This window comes from Pan paniscus, chromosome 1 (assembly GCF_029289425.2).
Source record: "Pan paniscus chromosome 1, NHGRI_mPanPan1-v2.0_pri, whole genome shotgun sequence".
Taxonomy (NCBI): domain Eukaryota; kingdom Metazoa; phylum Chordata; class Mammalia; order Primates; family Hominidae; genus Pan; species Pan paniscus.
The window spans coordinates 186,324,707-186,348,092 of NC_073249.2; the positions used below are offsets into that span (position 1 = coordinate 186,324,707).

At 41.6% G+C, this 23,386-nt stretch overlaps 2 protein-coding genes across 5 annotated transcripts; one reads left to right on the top strand and one right to left on the bottom strand.

Moving 5' to 3' along the window:
- Window positions 1-1,046: 1,046 nt before the first annotated feature.
- ZFP69 (ZFP69 zinc finger protein) lies at window positions 1,047-19,263 on the bottom strand. Of its 4 annotated transcripts, none has more exons than XM_008968395.4 (6): window positions 19,127-19,263; window positions 17,520-17,992; window positions 15,152-15,243; window positions 7,797-7,923; window positions 7,387-7,482; window positions 1,047-2,410 (listed from the first exon to the last, which is right to left on the bottom strand). In XM_008968395.4, exons 2-6 carry the CDS (start codon window positions 17,644-17,646, stop codon window positions 1,272-1,274), a joined length of 1,581 nt encoding a protein of 526 aa, XP_008966643.4. In that variant the 5' UTR covers window positions 17,647-17,992; window positions 19,127-19,263; the 3' UTR covers window positions 1,047-1,271. The 4 variants fall into 4 exon arrangements, with proteins under 4 accessions (XP_008966643.4, XP_008966640.4, XP_008966644.4 ...); XM_008968392.4 differs by having other exon boundaries at window positions 7,387-7,485; XM_008968396.4 differs by having other exon boundaries at window positions 17,520-17,675; window positions 19,127-19,259.
- On the top strand, window positions 18,064-20,356 carry LOC134731229 (uncharacterized). The gene is made up of 2 exons (XM_063608437.1): window positions 18,064-19,146; window positions 19,265-20,356. The coding sequence occupies exons 1-2, from the start codon at window positions 19,055-19,057 to the stop codon at window positions 20,091-20,093; spliced, it is 921 nt and encodes a 306-aa protein (XP_063464507.1). The 5' UTR covers window positions 18,064-19,054; the 3' UTR covers window positions 20,094-20,356.
- The last annotated feature ends 3,030 nt before the right edge of the window (window positions 20,357-23,386 follow it).

Consider the following 23,386-nt stretch of genomic DNA (forward strand, 5'->3'; position numbering starts at 1 on the left):
AGATTGCGCCACTGCACTCCAGCCTGGGTGACAGAGTGAGACTCTGTCTCAAAAAGAACATGCAGATGTGTTTGTATAGGAGGTGGCCATTTCTGCTTAAAAAGACAAAGGAGGCCAGGCGTGGTTAACTCAACGCCTGTAATCCTAGCACTTTGGGAGGCCGAGGTGGGCGGATTGCCTGAGGTCAGGAGTTCAAGACCAGTCTGGCCAGCATGGTGACACCCCGTCTCTACTAAAAATACAAAAAGTAGCTAGGCATGGTGGTGGGTGCCTATAATCCCAGCTACTCGGGAAGCTGAGGAAGGAGAATTACTTGAACTCTGGAGGCGGAGGCTGCAGTGAGCTGAGATCCCGCCACCACACTCCAGCCTGGACAATAGAGTGAGACTCCGTCTCAAACACAAACAACAAAAAGACAAAGGAAAACCGTATATTTGTATTCTCTTGGATATAAATTTAAAAAAGCTGAATGGATGCACAAAAAAATTATTAAAAATGGTTGCCTCTATGCAGAAATCTATGGTGGGAAATACAGGAAGGCGGCTTTTCACTGCATATAACTGTTTCCACTTTCTGGACTTTATACCATGTGAAAGCTTTCCCCATTAAAAAATACATTATTTTATTCTTTTTTGTAGAGACAGGGTCTCACTCTGTTGCCCACCTGAAATGCAGTGGTGATCACAGCTCATTGCAACCTTGAACTCCTGGGCTCGGGTGATCCTTCTGCTTCAGCCTTCTGCACAGCTAGGACTACAGGCGCATGCTACCATGCCTGGCTAATTTTTTAAAAACTTTTTTGCAGAGATGGGTCTTGCTATGTTGTCCAGGCTGGTCTTGACTTCTGGCAAGTGATCCTCCTTCCTTGACCTCCCAATTACAGGCACAAGCCACTATGCCTGGCCAAAAAAATAAAATTTTAATTTAAAAAAATAGGGTTGGTGATATTTTAAGCTATAGTTCCCAAATGCTGGTCTGCAAATCATGAATACCCATGAAGAATAATTTATTAATCCACCATGAAATCAGAAAAAAACTGTTATGAATTTTTCATAATGCTGAATTCATTTAATTTTAAGGACCAGATTTTAATCTTAAGTACTTTTTAGAGGTGTTAGTAGTCAATACCTGTCAATGTAATGTTTATTTACAATGGGAAAAATTAAAAGTTGGCATCATTACATATTCCTCATATTTGAGTCCTGAAATTTTAAAGCACTCTAAATCACCAATTTACACTTGGCTTTTGTTCTCAAGTCAAATATCTGTTTTTACACCTTATCTCGGAAGGCGTTCCTCCTGTGTATTTCATGATGTCGACTAAGTGAAGAGTTATAGCTGAAGGCTTTTCCACATTCGTTACATTCGTAAGGTTTTTCTCCAGTGTGATGTCTCTGATGTTTTTTAAAGGATGAATCATGCCTATAGGCTTTTCCACAGCGGTTGCATTCATATGCTTTCACTCCTGTATGAACAGTTTTATGGTTGCTAAGGTGTATCCTCTGCCTAAAGGCTTTTCCACATTCTTTACATTTGTAGGGTCTCTCCCCAGTATGGATTCTCTGGTGATGTGTTAGATACGCTCTATGACTAAAGGTTTTACAACATGCAGTGCATGCATAGGGCTTCTCCCCGGTATGAATTCTTATATGTTCACTAAGGTGTCTAATCTGTCTAAAGGTTTTCCCACATTCATTGCAAGTAAAAGGTTTCTCTCCAGAATGAGTCCTCAAATGTTGAACCAAGCTAATGTTCTGGCTGAAAGCTTTCTGACATTTATTACATACATAGGGTTTCTCCCCAGTGTGAGTTCTATGATGCTGATTAAGTGATGAGCGATGTCTGAAGGCTTTCCCACATTCCTCACATTCAAAGGGTTTCTCACCAGTATGGATTCTCTGGTGTGTACTGAGGGATGCACTTTGACTAAAGGCCCTTCCACATTCCTTACATCTGAAAGGTTTCTCACCAGTATGAATTCTCATATGTTCAGTAAGGTGAATAGGTTGTTTGAAGATTTTTTCACATATATTACATTCATAGGTTTTTGTTCTTATGTAACTTGTTGGATGATTAATCAAATCTAATTTGTATGTGTTCCGCTTTGTAGGTGTATCATATTTATGGTGCCTCTGTTCAATAATAACATTTGAACGCACAATGATATTTTCCCCAAATTTGTTAGTTTCTTGGACTCTCTTCTTATGGGTCAAGATGGCTTGTCTCACATCTCTCATACAAGTTTCCTGGTGCCTTTCTAAGACATCATCATATGTGGAGACTTTTCTCAACGTGGAATAAATTATATCATCCCTCATGAAACTTTCCATCATAATGCCATGATATAAGCGCTCCTGTGAAATGGCACTCTTTGCAGTTGACTCAATGGTTTCTATTTTACTCTTCAAGTCTGAAAGAAATGAAAAAAAGCTTTAAAAACCAATTACTGTAGTGGTTATGGAACAGAGATTTAGACAACAATATGGATAAGTGCATGAGATTTTGACTATATTTAAATATGATTATGCTGCTTGGAGAGGTAATGGGAAAGGAAATTAAGAAACAGTGAACAGGTTAAACGTGTCATTATATATATATTTGATATATATATTTTATATATATAATGTATATTTTATATATCAAATATTTATAAATATATAAATATATAAATATAAATAAATATATATTTATATATAATGTATATTTTATATATCAAATATTTATAAATATATCAAATATTTATAAATATCATATAAATATTTGAATCTTTTAGTCCTGCTCTAATAATACTAAGTAATAAAATTTCAGAGCTATGACTTAAGAATATAAGTATTTTTAATTGACAACTACTTTTGGAAAACAATCTCAGAAAGATAAAAGGAAGATATTTCCCTCCCCACTCTGGCAGCAGCAGGAGACATTAGTTCAGAAAATACAGTTTGAACTAAGAATACACACAAGAACATTATGCTGTCTTTTATTGAAACTTGTGTGTGTGTATATATATATTTCTCTTTCTATAGTTATTAATATGTTCATGGAAGTATTACTTATACAAAGGAGACTTGTAAGAAACCCAGATTGCTATGCTGTTACTGCTGCTAGGTTCTAGGAAAATACCCTTTAACCTTTAAGATTTTTACTTGATAAATTTGTTGCACCATTACTAATATTTCAACTGACAGGTCTTTATGTATTCCTGAAAGGTTTAATTTCTTATAAGATTTTTTTAGCCAACACAGATGGATCATTAGCAATTCAAAATGTCAAATTCTAAATGACAACAGGCAATAATAATGTCTAATAATATCTATGCTCTGCAGGTCCCTGATTCTGGTCTTGAATAGCGGAGGAGGAAAAGAAGAAATGATGGGGGAAAAGCAAAGAAGCCATTTATGCATCCCTCCCTAATTCAGTATCCGAGCATGAGGGAGTGTCAAGCTAGTGGGGAAGAAGAGAGGGTTTAGTTTTGAATGAAGTTAGGAGTTTTTATTATTGCACTGAACTAAATAGGCATTTTACTAAAGTCAAGACTGTTCTTGTTATTTAAAGGAACGGGATCATCAATGGAACTCTTTGAGATTTCATCCAGAGGCTGGGAAAGAACATTCATGGTAGCTTTTATTATTATTTTCATTATTGTAAGTTGAGGAAGAGAAAACCCAGGAAAATATACAAACAGTGATTGGAATTAATAACAGAGTAAAACAAGGTGGCTGCATAAAAGGTCAATATTCAAAATCAATTTTGTTATTACTTACCAGCAACATAATTTTTTTTTTTTTTTTTTTTTTTTTTTTTTGAGACAGAGTTTCACTCTTGTTGCCCAGGCTGGAGTGCAACGGCGTGATCTTGGCTCACTGCAACCTCCGCCTCCCGGGTTCAAGCGATTCTCCTGCCTCAGCCTCCTGAGTAGCTGGGATTACAGGCATGCACCGCCACACCTGGCTAATTTTGTATTTTTAGTAGAGATGGAGTTTCACCATGTTGGTCAGGCTGGTCTCGAACTCCTGACCTCAGGTGATCTGCCTGCCTCAGCATCCCAAAATGCTGGGATTATAGGCATGAGCCACCACACCTGGCCAGCAACATAATCTTTCTTTAAAAATATACCTGTTCACGACTGAGGCTCAGGGAAAAGAAAAGGAAAAAAAATACCATCTACAGTAGCAACAAAATACAAGATTTTCAGAATCAATCTAACAAAAAATGTACAATATGTACAGGAGAAAATCCTGAAATGTTACTGAAAAAAATTAGGAAATATCAATAAATGGAGTGCTATATCATATTCCTGGAAGGATTCAATAGCATAACAATGTTAACTCCCCCAAAATTGATCTAGAAATTCAATTCTATTCCAATCAAAATGCCAGCAGAGTATTTGTGGGTGTGATTTGATGCTCTGATTATATAATTCAAATAGAACAACAAGGATCCAAGAATAACCAGAACAATTTTAAAGAACAAGGTGGGTGAACTACCTCTACCACATATTAAGTCTCATTATGAAATACAGTTTTTAAGACAGCCTGGCATTAGAGTAAGGACAGAAAAACAAAAGAATAAAACAACATAAAGAGAGAAACACGATAGAAAAAGAATATACAAAACGGAAACAGACCCAAACATATAAAGAAACTTGACAGGTGACAGAGCAGCATTAACTATTCCTGGACTGATTATCCATGTGGAAAAAGTTAATCAGATTTCCACCTCATACATACAAATTTATTTATATAAAATAAATTCCAGATGAATTAAACCTAAATGTGAAAAGCAAAACTTTGAAAATACAGGATTATGTAAAAACATATATGTATGATCCACATATATGATAAAATGGAGGATAGCAGGGCACAGCAGCATGCACCTGTAGTCCTGCCTCAGCCTCTTTAGTAGGTGAGGTAGCTGAGGCAGAAGAATCACTTGAGCCCAGGAATTCGAGGCCGGCTTGGGCAACATAGCAAGACCCAGTCTCTAAAAACAATTTAAAAAGTTTACAAAAAAGAATAATAAGGCATAAAAGGGTTTCTTAAAAAGCACAAACAATAAAGAAAAACCTGATAAATTCAGTAACATTAAATTTAGAAACTCACGTCTAACAAAAGACACTAATTTTGAAAAGTCAAAGATGGGCCACTGACCTAGAGTAAACATTTGCAAAACATAAAGCTATCAAGGATTATTATCTAGAATGAATATATGTATAATTATACTAGAATGAATATATATATATACACACACACACACATATACACACACACATTTTTTTCTACCAATCAATAAGAAAAAAAGATTATAGAAACATTGGCAAGGGATATAAACAGGTAATTAACAGAAGAGCCTAGCATTAGAGTAAGGACAGAAGAAGAGATGGATGGATGGTCAATGAACATGAGAAATATACTTCCTTTCACTGGTAATCAGGAAAATGAAAGAAACAAGATACCATAACCCAGTGAATTTACAAAAATCTTAAAGTTTGACAATAACAAATGTTGACAAAGATGCTGAGTTATGGAAACTCTCAAACCCTGTTAATGGGAGAATAACCTGGTGTAACTGCTTTGAAGAGCAAATTGGTAATACCTAGCAAAATGAAAGTGCATATATTCTACAACCCAACAATTTTGCTTCTACCAGCTATCTTAGAGAAACACTTGCATTATGTATACAAGAAGTTATGTACACAAAGGTTTGCTGTAGCATCTTTGTAACTCCCAAATTTGGAAACAATGTAAATGTCTATCAACAGGAAAATGAATAAGAACATTGTGGTTTATTAACTCAATGGAAATGAATGAACTAGAATAACATACTGAGGAATATCACCAGTGTTGAATGAGAAAAGCAAAAGGAAGAAGTATACATACCATTTATTTAAAGAAAGAGAACATGCAAAACAATGCTATATATTGTTTAGTATGTATACACTGATATATAGACTGCTTTTACTACATTATACATGTAATAAAAGCACGAAGACATGGGAATAATATTTCAACGCAGAATGCTTATTTCAAAAGGTGTAAGGGGGACAGTGGAGCTTCAACTCTGTTTCATTTCTTAGTCTAGGTGGAAGCTACACAGAAATGTGTTATAATGTTTTCTATGCCTTTCTGAGTGTCTAAAATATTTCAGAATAAAAAGCAAAGTTTGAGGAGATTGTTAGGGACCCCGACATTTGGTGAGAAGGAATCCTTTGGTAATTTCTCTTACAGGAGTTTTCATAAGTAGCTGTTACAAAAAAGATACATAAGTTAAAAAGAGAATGAGAATCGAAGCTGGAATTGTAAAATGAACATTGGCAAGAAGTAAAAATGGAGTGCAGGAAAATTAAAGATTTGTAGAATGCAATGAGTGTCTTGGAAAGAGATTGGTTTTCTGTGAAAATACCACATACATTTGACTGCTTAGAGAAAGCTTTAGATTGGCAGCCCTTAGGATACTGGAGAAAGGGAAAATCCAGCTCAACCTTAATGAGGACAAGACTGCTCTTTCCTCCAACTCCAGGGGACTTTTGCAAGGGCTCAGTGAAGGAAAGGGGTAAGGAAGGGATGGGTGATATTAATTTAGTGGAGGCTCTGTCCAGTGGTCTGAGCCCTCCCCACAGCCGAGGCTTTGAGCACTCTGACCTACATATTAAAATTCCATCTGCCTTGGTGATTTGGTTTGAATATTTATCCCCTCCAAATCTCATGTTGAAATGTGATCCCCAGTGTTGCAGGTGGGGCCTGGTGGGAAGTGTTGGGTTATGGGGGTGGATCACTCATGAATGAGTGTCCTCCCCATGGTAATGAGTTCTCACTCTGAGTTCACGTGAGATCTGGTTGTTTAAAAAGCCTGGCACCAGCCTGGCGCAGTGGCTCACACCTGAAATCCCAGCACCTTGGAAGGCCGAGGTGGGCAGATCACAAGGTCGAGATCAAGACCATCCTGGCCAACATGGTGAAACCCTGTCTCTACTAAAAATACAAAAATTAGCTGAGCGTGGTGGCGCATAACTGTAGTCCCAGCTACTCGGGAGGCTGAGGCAGGAGAATCGCTTAAACTCCAGAGGCGGAGGTTGCAGTGAGCCAAGATTGCGCCACTGCACTCCAGCCTGGCGACAGTGCGAGACTCTGTCTCAAAAAAAAAAAAAGAAAAAGAAAAAGAGCCTGGCACCTCCTCCTTCACTCTCATGCTCCAGCTCCCACCATGTGATATGCCTTTCACCATGATTGTAAGTTTCCTGAGGCCCTCACCAGGAGCAGATGCCAGTGCCATGCTTCCTGTACAGCCTGCAGAATCATTAGCCAATTAAACTTCTTTTCTTTATAAATTATGGAGTTTCAGGTATTCCTTTATAGCAACACAAAAACAGACTAACACACTTGGTCTCACCTGAACTGGGATCTCCTGGGCCTTCTTTCTCTGCCATCCATGGCTCTTCTCCTTTCTCTAACTGGGATATCACACTAGGTTTGGAAAGTTGATATCCTGCTTATGTAGTAAAAAAAACAGTGTGAATGTTTATGCTGATGTCTAAGAACCATCCTCAGAATTTTGAGTCTTCTGGTATTCAGGGTCTCCACAAGTGGAAAGGGGTGGGTCTTTCTATCCTAACTATGTGTAGTAAAGTTGTTCCCCAAGAAAGTCAAATCGGATATGCCCTCACTTGGTTTTCAAAGGGAATAAGACATCTTTAATACAGAACCCAAATCAAGCCTCAAGGAATCTACACATCAATAATTTAAAATAATGACTCTCCTGTAATGGGTGGGTTTCTGGATGCATGGATAGCCAAGTCTTACCCACTGACACCAAGTTGCTGTAGTTCTCCAGCATCACCTCTCGGTATAGATTCTGGTGAGCAGGAGCCAGCTGCCCCCACTCTTCCTGGGTGAAGTCAATAGATATGTCCTTGAAAGTCAACAATTCCTAGAACATCAAATACATTCCTTTTTAGCCGGAGACCACTTCTGTTAAGTTCCAAGGAGTTCTGACAGTATTCTAAATTCTGAGAGATTCTAAACTTACTTTTATCAGGAGCCTTCTCTGGATCTGTTTGGAGATCCTCTGATCTCCAAATCTGATCAACAAAACTGTCTGGAACTGTAGTCTGTCTGGATCTCTAATCTGGAGATTACTATAAATAATGTAATATATAGAAAGACAGATGGTGATACATACCTTAGAAAAAAATTAAGCAGGATAAGAGACATTGGGAGAACCACAGTGAGGGTAGGATGATCTTTTATGTAAAGTGGTTGGGGAAGACTCTCTAAAAGGGTGATGTTTGACCGGAGACATAAATTCAGTAAAGGGAAGAACCACATGGAAATCTGAGAGAAGAGCATCCTGGGCAGGTGCAAAGGACCTAAGGTGACAGTGTCCTTGGCTTGAGGAACAGGAAAGTGAACAGCATGGCTGGAGGTAGGCCGGTTGATGAGAGAGTGGAAAGAAATGAAATCAAGAGAGGTGGAGATGAGGAACAGGGTGGGATAGGGATAGGGGTTCCCCCACCACCTCACGCACTTATTGTCACAAAGACCTGTGCATTCTTACTGAGCTTGAATTCTGAGGCCCTGCTGGAGTTTAATGCAAAAATGAACAAAACTGTCTGGAACTGTAGTCTAATCCCTTCCTAAGCTCAAATGCTAAAAAGATAAAAAGAAAAGCCCTCAGCAATTGTGGCATGGGCTAATTAGAAGTATACTCAATCAAATTAAAGCTGCATGATAGCCAGAGCTCAGCCACAGCTCTAGGAGGAGCCCCTCACCTTAACCACCAGAGAGACGAAAGGGTTTGGAAATAGAACAAAACACATGAATAAACTATGTGTGTGTGTGTGTGTGTGTGTGTGTATACATACAAAACACACACATGTATGTATGTATATACACATGCACTCCTGCCTTGGCCCCTCAAAGTGTTCGCATTACAGGCATGAGACACCGTGCTTGGCTTAGAGATCACTTTTTTTTTTTTTTTTTGAGACAGAGTCTCACCCTGTTGTCCAGGCTGGAGTGCAGTGGTGCGAGCTCAGCTCACTGCCACCTCCCGGGTTCAAGTGATTCTCCTGCCTCAGCCTCCCAGGTAGCTGGTATTACAGGTGCACGCCACCACGCCCAGCTAATTTTTGTATTTTTAGTAGAGACCGGGTTTCACCATGTTGGTCAGACTGGTCTCGAACTCCTGGCCTCAGGCGATTCGCCCACCTCAGCCTCCTGAAGTGCTGGGATTACAGGCGTGAGCCACCGCGCCCGGCCTGAGAGATCACTTTTTACTGTGATATGCAATTTACCGGAGAGATGAAGTGCTAATGCAGAGATGCTTAGCATCACACTGAATTTTAAGTAAATACTTGAAACACCTGAGCTCACTACAATAGCCACAGGAGATAGCTATAAAATTATCATCTAATACACTATGTGTACTATAGTTTATTTTATGCAGTAGTGATTTAATACTGCATCTTTACATTTGTTTACATTTCTCTCAACTGAGAATGGCACCATGAATAGTCTGTGCACATAAGCTTTGAAAATTTTTAACTTTTTATAATAGATACGTGTATCTCATGGTAGTAAATGATAAAATAGACTAGTACCTACATATATTTTATGTATTCATAACATACCTAACTTTTTCTTAATTTTTTTGATACTCCTAGGCTACATGGTCCATCTGCAAGTTTTTTCAAATTGTCACAAATCTCCAAAAAATGTTTCAATATATTTATTGAAAAAAGTCTATATAGAAGTGGACCTGCACAGTTCAAACCTGCGCTGCTCAAGAATCAACTGTAGGCCGGGCGCAGTGGCTCATGCCTGTAATCCCAGCACTTTGGGAGGCTGATGCGGGCGGATCATGAGGTCAAGATATCAAGACCATCCTGGCCAACATGGTGAAACCCTGTCTCTACTAAAAATACAAAAATTAGCTGGGCATGGTGGTGCATGCCTGTAGTCCCAGCTACTCGGAAGGCTGAGGCAGAAGAATCACTTGAACCCGGGAGGCGGAGGTTGCAGTGAGCCGAGATCTCGCCACTGCACTCCAGCCTGGTGACAGAGCAAGACTCCATCTTAAAAAAAAAAAAAAAATCAACTGTAAATGAAAATTCTACAAGTGAAAAAGACAATATCTAAAAATTCATTGGATGGTCTTAAAGTAGATTAGACCATGATGAGATAAGATCAGTGAAACTTAAGATGGGTCAATAAATATTATTCAAACTAGAGTACCAAGAGAAAAAAATCTGTGGGATAATATCAAGTGGTCTATTATACATGTAATTAGAATCTCAGGGCTAGGTGGGATGGCTCCTGCCTGTAATCCCAGCACTTTGGAAGGCCAAGGCAGGAGGACTGCTTGAGCTCAAGAGTTTGAGACCAGCCTAGGCAACATAGGAAGACCCTGTCTCTACAAAAAAAATACAAAAATTAGCCAGGCATGGTGGCGCACACTTGTAGCCCCAGCTGCTCAGGAGGCTGAGGCAGGAGGATCACTTAAGCCTGAGAGGTAGTGGTGGGAGGGAGGGAGGGAGGGAGGAAAAAGGAGGGAGGGAGGGATGGAGGGAGGGAGGAAGGGAAGGAAGGAAGGAAGGGAGGGAGGAAAGGAGGGAGGAAGGGAGGAAGGGAAGCAGGGAGGGAGAAAGAGCAATCTCAGAAGAGGGAATAGGTAGAAAAAATATTTGAAAAATAATGGCTGAAGATTTTCCAAACTAATAGGAAAAAAAATCAACCCACAGATCCAAGAAGCTCAGCAAACCCCAAAAAGGATAAACTCAAAAGAAAAATCACAGCAAGGCACAGTGGCTCATGCCTGTAATCCCAGCACTTTGGGAGGCTATGGTGGCAGATCACTTGAGGTCAGGAGTTTGAGACTAGCCTGGCCAACATGGTGAAACCCCATCTCTACTAAAAATACACAAAATAAAAAATAAAGTAAAATAAGGCGGGTGTGGTAGTTTACATCTGTTATCCTAGCTACTTGAGAGGCTGATGTGAGAGGATTGCTTGAACCCAGGAGGTGGAGGTTGCAGTGGGCCAAGATCATGCCACTGCACTCCTGCCTGGGTGACAGAGCAAGACTCCGTCTCAAACAACAACAACAACAACAAATCACACCTATGCACATCAGATAAAAGTTGATATAAAACAGATACATCACATAGAAAGAATAACACCTGCCTTCTCATCACAGATAATACAATCTAAAAGATAATGGAACATTTTTAAACTACTTAAAGAAAAAGCAGTCAACCTAGAATTCTTTATCCAATAAGATCCTCAAATAGGAAGATAATATAAAGAAATGTTTAGATCAATAAAAGTGAGAATTTGTCACCAGAACACCCACATTATAAGAAATGCTAAACAAAGTTCTTTAAGCTGAAGGGAAATGATGCAAGATAGAAACCTGGAATGAAAGGGGAAAAGGAAGAGTGCCTAAATGGATAAATATGAGGGCAAATACGAAAGACGTGTTTTTTTTCCATTTTCATAATTTGTTATAAGACAGTTTACTATTAAAAGCAAAATTAAGAACAATATACTGTGGTGTTTTTACATGTAAAACAAAATGTATATTGACAAAACACTAAGAGTGGGAAGGAGTATATGAAAATATAATGTAAGTCTTTCATATGATATGTGAAGCCATAAAACATTAATTCAAAGTAACTGTGGAATGTTACTTTTGTAACATGTGTAATGTTAAATACATTTGTAACATTCCACAGTTACTTTGAATTAATATTATATGGCCTCACATATAATATGATTGTTTTTAGTGGTTGTTAGGGCAACCACTAAAAATAAATCAAAGAACTGGCCAGACTCAGTGGTTCACGCCTGTAATCCCAGCACTTTGGGAGGCCAAGGTGGGTGGATCACCTGAGGTCAGGAGTTCGAGACCAGCCCGGCCACCATGGCAAAACCCAGTCTCTACTAAAAATACAAAAATTAGCCAGGCGTGGTGGTGGGAGCCTGTAATCCCAGCTACTCGAGAGGCTGAGGCAGGAGAATCGCTTGAACCTGGAAGGCAGAGGTTGCAGTGAGCCGAGATCATGCCACTGCACTCCAGCCTGGGCAACAAGAGTGAAACTCTGTATCAAAAAAAAAAAAAAAAAAAAAAGCAGGCCAGGCGCAGTGGCCCATGCCTGTAATCTCAGCCCTTTGGGAGGGAGAGGCGGGCGGATCACGAGGTCAGGAGATCAAGACCATCCTGGCTAACACAGTAAAACCTCGTCTCTGCTAAAAATACAAAAAAAAATTAGCCAGGTGTGGTGGCACGCGCCTGTAGTCCCAGCTACTCAGGAGGCTAAGGCAGAATTGCTTGAACCCAGGACGTAGAGGTTGCAGTGAGCCAAGATTGCACCACTGCACTCCAGCCTGGGCAACAGAGCAAGACTCTGTCTCAATTAAAAAAAAAAAATCAAAGAACTGTAGCTTAAAAGTCATTAGAGGACATAAAATGGAATACTGGAAAAATGATTCAATGCAAAAGAAGGCAGAAAAAGGCTGGGCACGGTGGCTCACACCTGTAATCCCAGCACTTTCGGAGGCTGAGGTGGGCAGGTAACTTGAGGTTAAGAGCTTGAGACCAGCCTAGCCAACATGGTGAAACCCCATCTCTACTAAAAATACAAAATTAGCCAGGTGTGGTGGCAGGCACCTGTAATCTCAGCTACTTGGGAGGCTGAGGCTGGAGAATCGCTTGAACCCAGGAGGTGGAGGTTGTAGTGAGCCGAGATCGCACCACTGCAGTCCAGCCTGGGTGACAAAGCGAGACTCTGTCTTTAAAAAAACAAAACCAAACAAAAAGAAGGCAGGAAAAGAGAAACAAATAAACAAAGGCTAGATAGGACAAATAGCAAACAAAAGTATACACTTAGACCCAACCATACTGATTGTTTTATTTATTTTATTTTATTTTTATTTTTTGAGACGGAGTTTTGCTCTTGTTGCCCAGGCTAGAGTGCAATGGCGCAATCTCGGCTCATGCAACCTCCGCCTCCCGGGTTCAAGTGATTCTCCTGCCTCAGCCGCCAGAGTAGCTGGGATTACAGGCACACACCACCACGTCCGGCTAATATTGTATTTTTAGTAGAGACGGGGTTTCTCGATGTTGGACAGGCTGGTCTTGAACTCCAGACCTCAGGTGATCTTTCTGTCTCTGGCTCCCAAAGTGCTGGGACCACAGGCATGAGCCACCATGCCCGGCCACTTAAGCTTTTTACAATCTCAGTGTCCTCAAATAAGAAGGTCAAATGCTAATATCTGCCATCTAGGATTGGAATATATTGCAGCTTTATTTATAGTAATATGGAAGAAGTAACGATAATAGTCTAAAGAGTTATCGCTACATTCTACTTATCTGGAATTTTTCACTTCCTATATTTATCATAAACTGATGGGTTTAAAGGATTAAATTTTTTTAAACTGAAGTACAATTTACATACAGGAAAATACACTAAGAAAGTGTACAGTTTGGGCTGGGTGCAGTGGCTCGTCTGTAATCCCAGCACTTTGGGAGGCCGAGGCAGAAGGATTGTTTGAGCTGAAGAGTTTGAGACCAGTTGGACAACACAGTAAGACCCTATTTTTTCTGTCATTTTTTTAATTGGCAAAGTATGGTGGCATGTTCCTGTAGTCCTAGCTACTTGGGAGGCTTAGGCAGGAGAACTGCTTGAGCCCAGGAGTTTGAGGTTGCAATGAGTTATGATTGTACCACTGCACTGCAGCCTGAGCTACAAAGTGAGACTCAGTCTCTTAAAAAAAAAAAAAAAAAAAATTAAAAAAGGTGTATGGTTTGATTTTGACATATGTAACATAATGTAATCAAGATAGAGAACATTTCCACCATCTCAGAACGTTCCTTCATGCCCCTTTTTAAACGGTATTCCACTCCACCCCCAGTTGATCCACCAGTTGATTCCACCCCACCCGCAGATCTCATTTAAAAATGAGATCTCTATTTTTAAAAAGAATATATGTTCTGTAGTTGTTAGACGTAGTGTTCCATAAGTGTTAATTAGGTTAAATTGGTTGATAGTGTTGTTCAAATCTTCTGTATCCTTGATGAGTTTTTGTCTACTGGTTACAATTACTGAGAAAGAAGTGTTAAAGTTTCTAATTACTGTGATTTTGTCTATATCTCTCTTTAGTTCTGTCAATTTTGCTTTATTTTGAAGTTCTGTCATCACATGTATAAACACTTAGAATTGTTGACCCTCTTATTATTATGAAATGTCCCTTTTTGCCTAGGAATACTCCTTTTCCAGAAGTCCACTTTGCGTGATATAATATATGCCTCCAATGTTCTTTTAATTATTGTTTGTACGGTATAGCTTTTTTCATCTTTTTACTTTAAACTTGAAACTGTCTCAAAAAAAAAACAAAAGCTAAAGTAATTGCCCCAGATCACTGAGCAACTAGACAAATGTTATACCATCTAATTTCAGCACTCCAGTTCATTTCACTTAAAACCCTTCTGTCCTCCAATAAGATCTCCTCTTTAAGTCTTTCTTTCACATTTATTCTACAATTTTCCTTCCATTTCATCTCTGTTTCCAATAGGCAGTACCGACTATCCCATTTGTGACATGCTGTTGTAGCTGCTCTCAGTGGCTACTCTAGCTTTTCTGGCCAGCCCGTCTGATGTGTGCACTGTGTGGCCTATTTCTTTTCTACTCACTTCTCCTTTGGTTCTGGTTTGACCTCTGTTTTCAATATTACACTAAGGGTCACCTCTCAAAGTTCACAGTAATACATGTACATCACTAAGAAAGAACCTTCTTAGACATTTTGATTTTGAGTATTTTATTGAGATTTCTCTTAGCTCTCATGTGGTATCGGTTGGTTTTTAGGGGCTAGAATTGTATCTCTCATTTCACTTTCTTTATAGAAAGTAGCATCATACTAGATTCAGATGTTGGTGAGAAACAAGAGTGACATGGAGGGAGACCCCTATGAGTAGGGAAATTGCCACCACTGGAGCCCAATTTTCTGTAAAAGGACAACTTGCACTAAGCTCCTTAGGTTGAATTTGTTAGTCTTAATACCCTACCTCACCACCACTCCCACCTCTGCAAAAAAGACAGGTTATATACCCTAAAAACAGGAGAAGCAATGTCAAGAAAATGAGATGAATCCCTACTCACCTGGGATTCTGCTGTCGGGAGTCCAGGGGTCACTTCATCCTCTAAACTTTCTCTCTGGGTCTTTACGTCCTCAGCATCCTGAGACAGCAGAGCTGGGGAAGGAAAAGAGCCATGAGCTTTGCATCTCCCCAAATCTCCCAAATAAAGAAATTGCCTGCAGACCCACTCAATGTGGCTCCTCCGCCAAAAAGGTTCACAAAGAGGGACATTGAGAGTGACTCAAGAGCAGCCTGAAGCCTCCTTAATGAGGAGGACCTGCTGCAAGTCGCTTTGGGCATTAATGTTTCCCAGTGATCAAAAACTATGTATGAGAGAACAAAATATTTAAATGCAGAATCCTTTAAATCCCACTCCCCCGTCCAAAAAACTCTACCAATGGTCAATACTGGTCCAAAAGCACAGCTCTAACAGGCCACTCCTTTGTTCAAAAATCCTCAAAGGTTCCCCAATGACAAGAAGGAAAAATCCAAACACTTCACCATGGACTTCAAGGCACTCTACAATCTGCCCAAAGCATATTTTCTCAACAACGGGTACTGCTAAACTACCATCCTTTATACATGGGACACACCCACCCACCCACCACATTATTAGTCATTCAGACTAAAGATTCTCAGTCAGACTAAAGATGCCCCATTTTCTTCAAGGCACCCACTTTTGTATCCTTTCCCCAAATCTACACAAAAAACCTAAGACATTCTTCAAGGCCCAAATCAATGCTACCTGCTCTGTGAAAATTTCTTAAATACATACAACCAGGCCGGGCGCAGTGGCTCATGCCTGTAATCTCAGAACTTTGGGAGGCCGAGGCAGGTGGATCACGAGGTCAGGAGTTCGAGACCAGCCTGGCCAATATGGTGAAACCCCATATCTACTAAAAATATAAAAACTGTAACAATGTAAAAGCTAATTAAGGTCACAAACTTCGATGAAACCCTTGAAGTCCAAATCTTCTTGATATTGTGAATTGTACTCCTTCCAGTTTAGTTTCTTCTGGACTTTCCTTAACTGACTACCTTTTAATTTTAAATTTGCACACATTATGATTAAAATTGGGCCTCTACTGTGATGATTCCTATTTCCTCTCATGTTTGAAAGTACAAACTAACATTCAAATAAACATTAGCATCAAGTAGTGCAGACATTTGTATGCATTTCCTTGATTCAATTTGTTGTGACCTTACCAGTTTTGAAGTGGAATTGCACCATTTCGTAGATAAAGGAAACTAAGTATATTGCTGCACTTTTAAGTTTTCAAAACAGTGTTTGAAAATTGCACGGTTTTTTTTTAAACTCAGTTTAAAAAGACTAAAATGTTCTTTCAAAAGAGGCATCTAACTGTGTTCCTAATTCTGTATATGGGCTTAGGTTTTGTAACCAATAAAAAAAAACCTGCTATCAAATATGAAAAAAGCAATGCAAAAATTATCCAGGCGTGGTGGCAGACACCTGTAGTCCCAGCTGCTCAGGAGGCTGAGGCAGGAGAATCGCTTGAACCTGGGAGGCAGGAGTTGCAGTGAGCTGAGATCACGCCACTGCACTCCAGCCTGGGTGACACAGCGAGACTCCGTCACCAAAAAAAAAAAAAATTACAACCAGAACAAAGTTTCCTGTCGCTTGTGTTCCAAAATAACTTTTCTTAGGCTGCTTTCTATTATTTTGATTGAGGTGTATGCCTATCTCAATCCATTAGTAATCAGAATTAGAGATAATTATTCATTTTTCCATCTTTTAAGATGTTTAGCCAAAGTCCCTGCCTGACACAACTAGAACAATAAATACTGGCTGAGTGTAAAGCATTAAAGGTATGAATTAAAACACCACATGAGACACATGACTTCCTCCATCCTTCTATTTATTCCTAACCAGACCACTAAATAAGGTGTGATTGTTGGGCATCTCTCCCACAGTTCAAGCTAACATGACAGTAATCTGGCATGTCATTCCTGCCTCTCAGCAGATGAAAAGAAAAAACTGATACTTGTGATAAATACTGGGTTGGGGCTAAAATGACTGGAACCTGTGCAGGAAAACCCTTAGAGGACTTAAGGAGGGCAGAAATCTTAGACCCGTCTGTGAATCACATTCCCACACTCAGGCACCACTGGTGGGGAACACCTTGTATTCTGTCTTCCTGCCACATGTAGTATTTGAAGATGGGAGATGAGAGCAGCTGCAAGCACGTGTCACAAGGAGTCCATGCTGGACCCCAAGATTTTCCCTCACAGCTGTCCCCTTCCCAAAAACCACAAGAATGAACCCCCAAAGACCTTCTCTCCCTCCTTCTCTCCACTTCAATGAAGTGTGTACCTATCTTTTCACACACAAATGAGATCCCCTTCTTCCCCCTCCATCAGCCCATTCTCACCTTCTCCTTCAAACATTTTAGTCACATCCTCCCACAGGGGCGCCCCCTCCACGGCCTTCTTTGGATGTTGCAGCTTCACCCAGGTGCTGGCCTCGGTAGGCAGGGTGATCAGGAGCTGCTGTGGCATGATGCCTGCCTTACTGGACTTGTCCACTTCTGTTGAGGAAATTGCCAGAAGCTCTTGATGAGACGCTTCACAGTTGTGGGGTGTTGCTCAGATTCCAATCACCTGCCCTCAGGACTCTGGTGTGTCCCTGCAGCACCAGGACCTGGGGGTTCCTAGAGACTGATGTGACTTTAACAATTCTGGAAAACAAACTCCCCTTTAAATCAAGCACTTTCTTTGGGAGGCAGCCAGTTAGTTAGGTTTGAGTTCATGTCTCCATACTCTTTAGAGGAGCAAAAGGGAAGGGAAGAGGGATCCAGAAGCACTTGTCTCCAGAACTCCAGAATCTGCAGAAATATATTTAAAACTGCAAAATACCCAAAAGAAAAATATGTTATCCATGCAGGAATAAATATAATACATGTTCCTGGACATGGCTCTATCTCCAGTTCTATACATACATACACAAACATGCAAAGATGTACAAACATGCACAGACCATGCCTCATCTTCCCTCCTTGTAAGCTGCATGCATCTTCTGCCTGGACACAGACGGGGTTTAAGAGGGCAGGCTTTGAAATCAGACAGCCTGGCTTAGAAACCTGACACTTGCACTTAAAAGCTCTATGACACTTCAACTCTCAGCTTCAGTTTCTTAATCTATAAAATGGAGATAATAATTGTATTCTATAGAGTTGTAATGTTGGTTGAGACAATGCTAGGCATACAGTAAACCCTTAATGAACATTGTTATAAACCTGTTATCATATTGCTGAATCATAGTATTAATTTTTAAAGTTATTTTTAGAAACAAATCTGAATTTAAAGTTCAAAATATCTCAACTGACAGAATAATGACATAGCTGCATTTTGGCATGAGCAAGCAGTGACAGCCACGTCACCACCCACGCAGATGCCCAGCAGCTGGCAAGTTCCTTGGAACCACACTGGGAAGATGCATCTTGGTTTCAGAAATGTTAAAATTGGGGAAGAGGGTATGTCTTCAAATGGTGTAAATTTAGTATAATGAGGACTACTGCAGAATAGTAATAGGCAAATTTGGAAACAACTCAAACCCATCATCTCAACCAAACCCTAGAATCTGAGCAGGTGCTTTGACCGTGACCAGGTCCAAAGTATACGGCACTCCAAGAACAGTCGGAGCTACGTGGGAAGGGAGCTGGCCCAACTTTTTGAAGTTTGTTGGAGAAGGATGGGTATGTGACTTATAGGCGCGCGCGCGCGCGCGTGTGTGTGTGTGTGTGTGTGTGTGACTATATGCAGAGACAGGAGCTGCGTGTGTTCTAGGAATTGGAGCTTGTGAAAAATATCCCACCCCTGAATACATAAAAAGTCTTGTTACCAAAGTGCACGAATTTTCGAATCTTACTCGGGAAACAGTTAATGGCTGAGAAGCTTCATATCGAAGATGCCCCACCCTCACAGTGCTCCCAGACATGCCACCCTCGGACTCAAAGACTGCACACAGACTCCTACTCACCACATCGGCCTTGGACCCAGGTAGGACCAGAGACGGGGGCGTGGGAGTGCTCACTCTTGAGGTTTTCAGCTGTAAAGAGTGTCTCTTTAGAGACGGACTGAGTGGTAACAGATATTGTTCCCTCCCGGCCTTTTATAGACAGACCACATCTCCACTCAACGCAATCATTCTCCAAGAAGCGTCCAGCGTTGAGGTCGGCTTCCTTCGGAAGCCCGGAGGACCCTCGGCCTCCGGAGTGGACGAGGGTCTGCTCCACATTCCCATCAAGGGCCCGCCCAGGCGGGTGGGCTTTCCCAGCAGCGCCCCCAGGAGCGAGGCTTTGAGGGCCGGAATGGGAGGGATGCCCCGAGCCGGCGTCTTGCAGACCCCAGCGAGGATACACCTCCCTGGCTGCCGCTTTAACACGGGGCCGGCGGCTGCAGCCAAGCCCACCCAGCCTGGCCTCTTAGGCCGCAGCCGGGTGTCTCGCCTGGCCTCTGCCTCCGGCCGCGCCCTCCCGGCCGCTTGCACCGCCGGCCGCTCTCGCTGCAGCCCTGGCGGTCCCGGGGCCCACCCCACGCGGTCCCGCTGCAGCAGCCACAACCCGCGCGTCTTCCGGCGGGTTGTGAGCCCCGGCCGCCGGCTCCGCCCACAGGGGGCTGCCGCGGAGCCCGCCCTCTCCCGGGAAGCAGCGCGCGCCCTCGAACCCGGAAGCTGGAAGCCGCCCGAGCGCGCCCCCGAGGGCCGTCCGGAACCGTGGGTAGCGGCCACCCAGCTACGCCGCCCCACGTTTCCTCACAGCGGTCCTTGGGAGACCTCCTTCAGCCTTTCCGGTGAAGCGCCTTCCCTGTCATTCATTCATTCACTCATTCATTCATTCATTCATTCAGTTATCTATTCTGAGTGTGTAAGATCTACCCCCACATTCTTATTGGCCCTGCGTATACAGCAGTTAACAAAACGCAGTTCCTGCTTTCTTGGAACTTAATTACATTGAAATTAATTGACAATAACAAATAGAAAAATAAATAGATAATACCCCAGGCGATGGTGAGGACCATGAAGAAAAGGAAAGCAGGGTGGGGAGATGATGGGCTAGGATATTTGTATCAACCCACTGTAGAAAACAACAATAAAATTTAAAAATAAAATTCTGGAATACGTGTGTGTGTGTGTGTGTGTGTGTGTGTATACATATATATATAATATATAAATAAATTTTTTTTTGAGACGGAGTTTTGCTCTTGTTGCCCAAGCTGGAGTGCAGTGGCGCGATGTCGGCTCACTGCAACCTCTGCCTCCCGGGTTCAAGCGATTCTCCTGCCTCAGCCTCCGGAGTAGCTGGGATTACAGGCACGCATCACCATGCCTGTAATTTTGTATTTTTAGTAGAGATGGGGTTTCTCCATGTTGGTCAGGCTGGTCTCGAACTGCAGACCTCAAGTGATTCATCCGCCTCAGCCTCCTAAAGTGCTGGGATTACAGGCGTGAGCCACCGCACCCGGCATATGTATATATATATAATTATTCTTGAGACAGTCTCACTCTGTTGCCCGGGCTGGAGTGTAGTGGCGCGATCTCCGCTCACTGCAACCTCCACCTCCCGGGTTCAAGCAGTTCTCCCTGCCTCAGCCTCCTGAGTAGCTGGGATTATAGGCGCCTGCCACTAAGCCTGGCTAATTTTTGTATTTTTAGTAGAGACGGGGTTTCACCATGTTGGCTAGGCTGGTCTCAAACTCCCAGCCTCAAGTGATCCACCCACCTCGGCCTCCCAAAGTGCTGGGATTACAGGCGTGTAATCCCAAATCTACCAAAAATACAAAAATTAGCCGGGCATGGTGGCACATGCCTGTAATCCAAGTTACTTGGGAGACTGAGGCAGGAGAATTGCTTGAACCCAGGAGGGGGAGGTTTCAGTGAGCCGAGATCGCACCAGCCTGAGCAACAAGAGCAAAACTCCATCTCAAAAAAAGAAGAAGAAGAAGAAGAAGACCCTCCTTACAATAACTGGGACCCCAAAGGGCAACAGCCTCAGGGTGAGGATGAATTGAAAATGGAACAGCTTAAAAGAAATTTACAGACTGCATCAAATTGCCTGTCTCAGACATTATCTTGGTTTAAGACTGTCTCTGACTATGGTGTCACCAGATGCTTGGCAAAAGCAAATATGAATCCTTTTTGGAGGAAAGCCTTATAATTGTAGGGCCCACATTTTTCCTACACATAAGTTTTCATAGACAATGTCAAATACAGAATTAAAGATAACCAGGTACACAAAGAAACTAGATTCTTAGTGAGAACCAGCAGAAACACAAACATTGGAAATAGACCTGCAGAAACAACTGCTTTTGGAATTATTTGATGCAAACCGCAAAATAATATTTTCTTGGGCTGGACACAGTGGTTTATGTCTATAATCCCAGCACTTTGGGAGGCCAAGGCAGGTGGATTGCTTGAGCTCGGGAGTTCAAGACCAGCCTGGGCAACATGGCAAAACCCTGTCTCTACAAAATATCAAAAATTAGCCAGGTATGGTGGCACAGCCCTGAAGTCCCAGCTCTTCAAGAGGCTGAGATGGGAGGATCGCTTGAGCCCAGTAGGTTGATGCTGCAGTAAGTCACGATCATACCACTGCCCTTCAGCCTGGGTGACAGAGCAAGACCCTGGCTTAAAACATATGTATATTTTCTTGCTTACCTATTAGAGTTTTTGGAAAAAAAGTAAAATAAAATCATATTTTCTTTGCCTGAAGAAATAAAAAAGATAACTTGGACAATTTTGGCAGGTACCTAAAAACTATACAAAGTAATAGAGCAGATTTAAAAAAAGAAGTAAATAGACTTCTCTTCTATGATTGAGAAATACAGTAACTAAATTAAGAACTCAGTTAATGGCAGATTAGACACTGCTGAATGTAGAATAAATTGAAAGGAAGGTGGGTCACAAGAAATTATCTAGAATAAAGCATTAAGAAACAAAAAATGTACCCTACAGAAGACAGAGTAAGAGAGATAGAGAATACAGTAAGAGGATCGAACTAAGTTTAACAAGAGATAAAGCTAGGGCAGAGACAGTATTTGAAGAAATAAGGGCTGAATATTTTTAGTACCTATGAAAGGAACCAGGTCACAGATATAAGATGCCATATAACTCTCTAGTGGGATAAATAAAAGAAACCCTTTTATTTATCTAGTCAAAGAAATCTACACCTAGTAGAAGAAATCCACGCATTATAGTAAAACTACCAATTGTTATAGAACCAAACTGGGGTCCACTTGCCTGGTGCAGTAAAAACGGATATCCACACTGAGGTTGCAGTGGTAGAAAAGAAGGCATTTATTTGCAGAGCACCAAGCAAGGAGGACCAAGCAGCTAATGATCAAATTCTGACCTCCTCCATGGCTGGCAGGTGAGGGTTTTTAAAGGCAGGGGTAAATTTCAGGAAACCAGAAGCTACAGGCAAAACTGTAAATCAATACCTGGAGATTACATTAGTTTTGGCCTAAAAGGGTGGGATATCTTGAAGGGGGATGGCGTGTGGGGTGGGGATGGCTTACAGGTAATAGGTGGATTTGAGGATTTTCTGATTTGTAGTTGGTTAAGGAAGAGAGGCTTTGTCTTAAAATTTGGGATCAGCAGAAGAAAATGTTAACTGGTTTGGGGCTGTAACTCCCTCCAGGCCCCTCCGGAATAAATTTAGAGCAAAACATTGTGATCGGAGTTTAATCTTCAATTCTCCTTATGTGAGGTCTACTTGCCAGCAGATCTGTTCAGTTAGGAATCCTCAGTGGTGGGGTCCGGGTTTCTGAAAGACCACTCAGATGTCATCTTGGCCAGGAGCGGTGCCTGTAATCCCAGCACTTTGGGAGGCCGAGGCGGGCAGATCACAAGGTCAGGAGATTGAGACCATCCTGGCTAACATGGTGAAACTCCGTCTCTACTAAAAATACAAAAAATTAGCCGGGCGTGGTGGCGGGCGCCGGTAGTCCCAGCTACTCGGGAGGCTGAGGCAGGAGAATGGCGTGAACCCAGGAGGTGGAGCTTGCAGTGAACTGAGATCGCGCCACTGCACTCCAGCCGGAGCCACAGAGCGCAATTCCGTCTCAAAAAGATGTCATCTTTGGTTTCTATAGGGAAACCAAACATCTCTGGACTCCAACTTCCTTGGCTATTGTTTTAGGCTACTATTACCTTCTTGGTTAAGTTATTTATTTGCTTTTCAGAGGTAGCTAGGTGCCTGGAATTTGCTTTGAAGAAATTCAATATTTTCCTTTATTTCCA

Coding starts and splice junctions, on each gene's coding strand:
- ZFP69 (XM_008968392.4), bottom strand. CDS start 17,646: ATGCCACAGCAGCTCCTGATCACCCTGCCTACCGAGGCCAGCACCTGG. Junction 15,244..17,519: donor TAAAATGTTTGAAGGAGAAG/GTGAGAATGGGC, acceptor TTCCTTCCCCAG/CTCTGCTGTCTCAGGATGCT. Junction 7,486..7,796: donor CAGCAACTTGGTGTCAGTGG/GTAAGACTTGGC, acceptor TTACTACATAAG/CAGGATATCAACTTTCCAAA.
- LOC134731229 (XM_063608437.1), top strand. CDS start 19,055: ATGCCCCACCCTCACAGTGCTCCCAGACATGCCACCCTCGGACTCAAA. Junction 19,147..19,264: donor CACATCGGCCTTGGACCCAG/GTAGGACCAGAG, acceptor GGCCTTTTATAG/ACAGACCACATCTCCACTCA.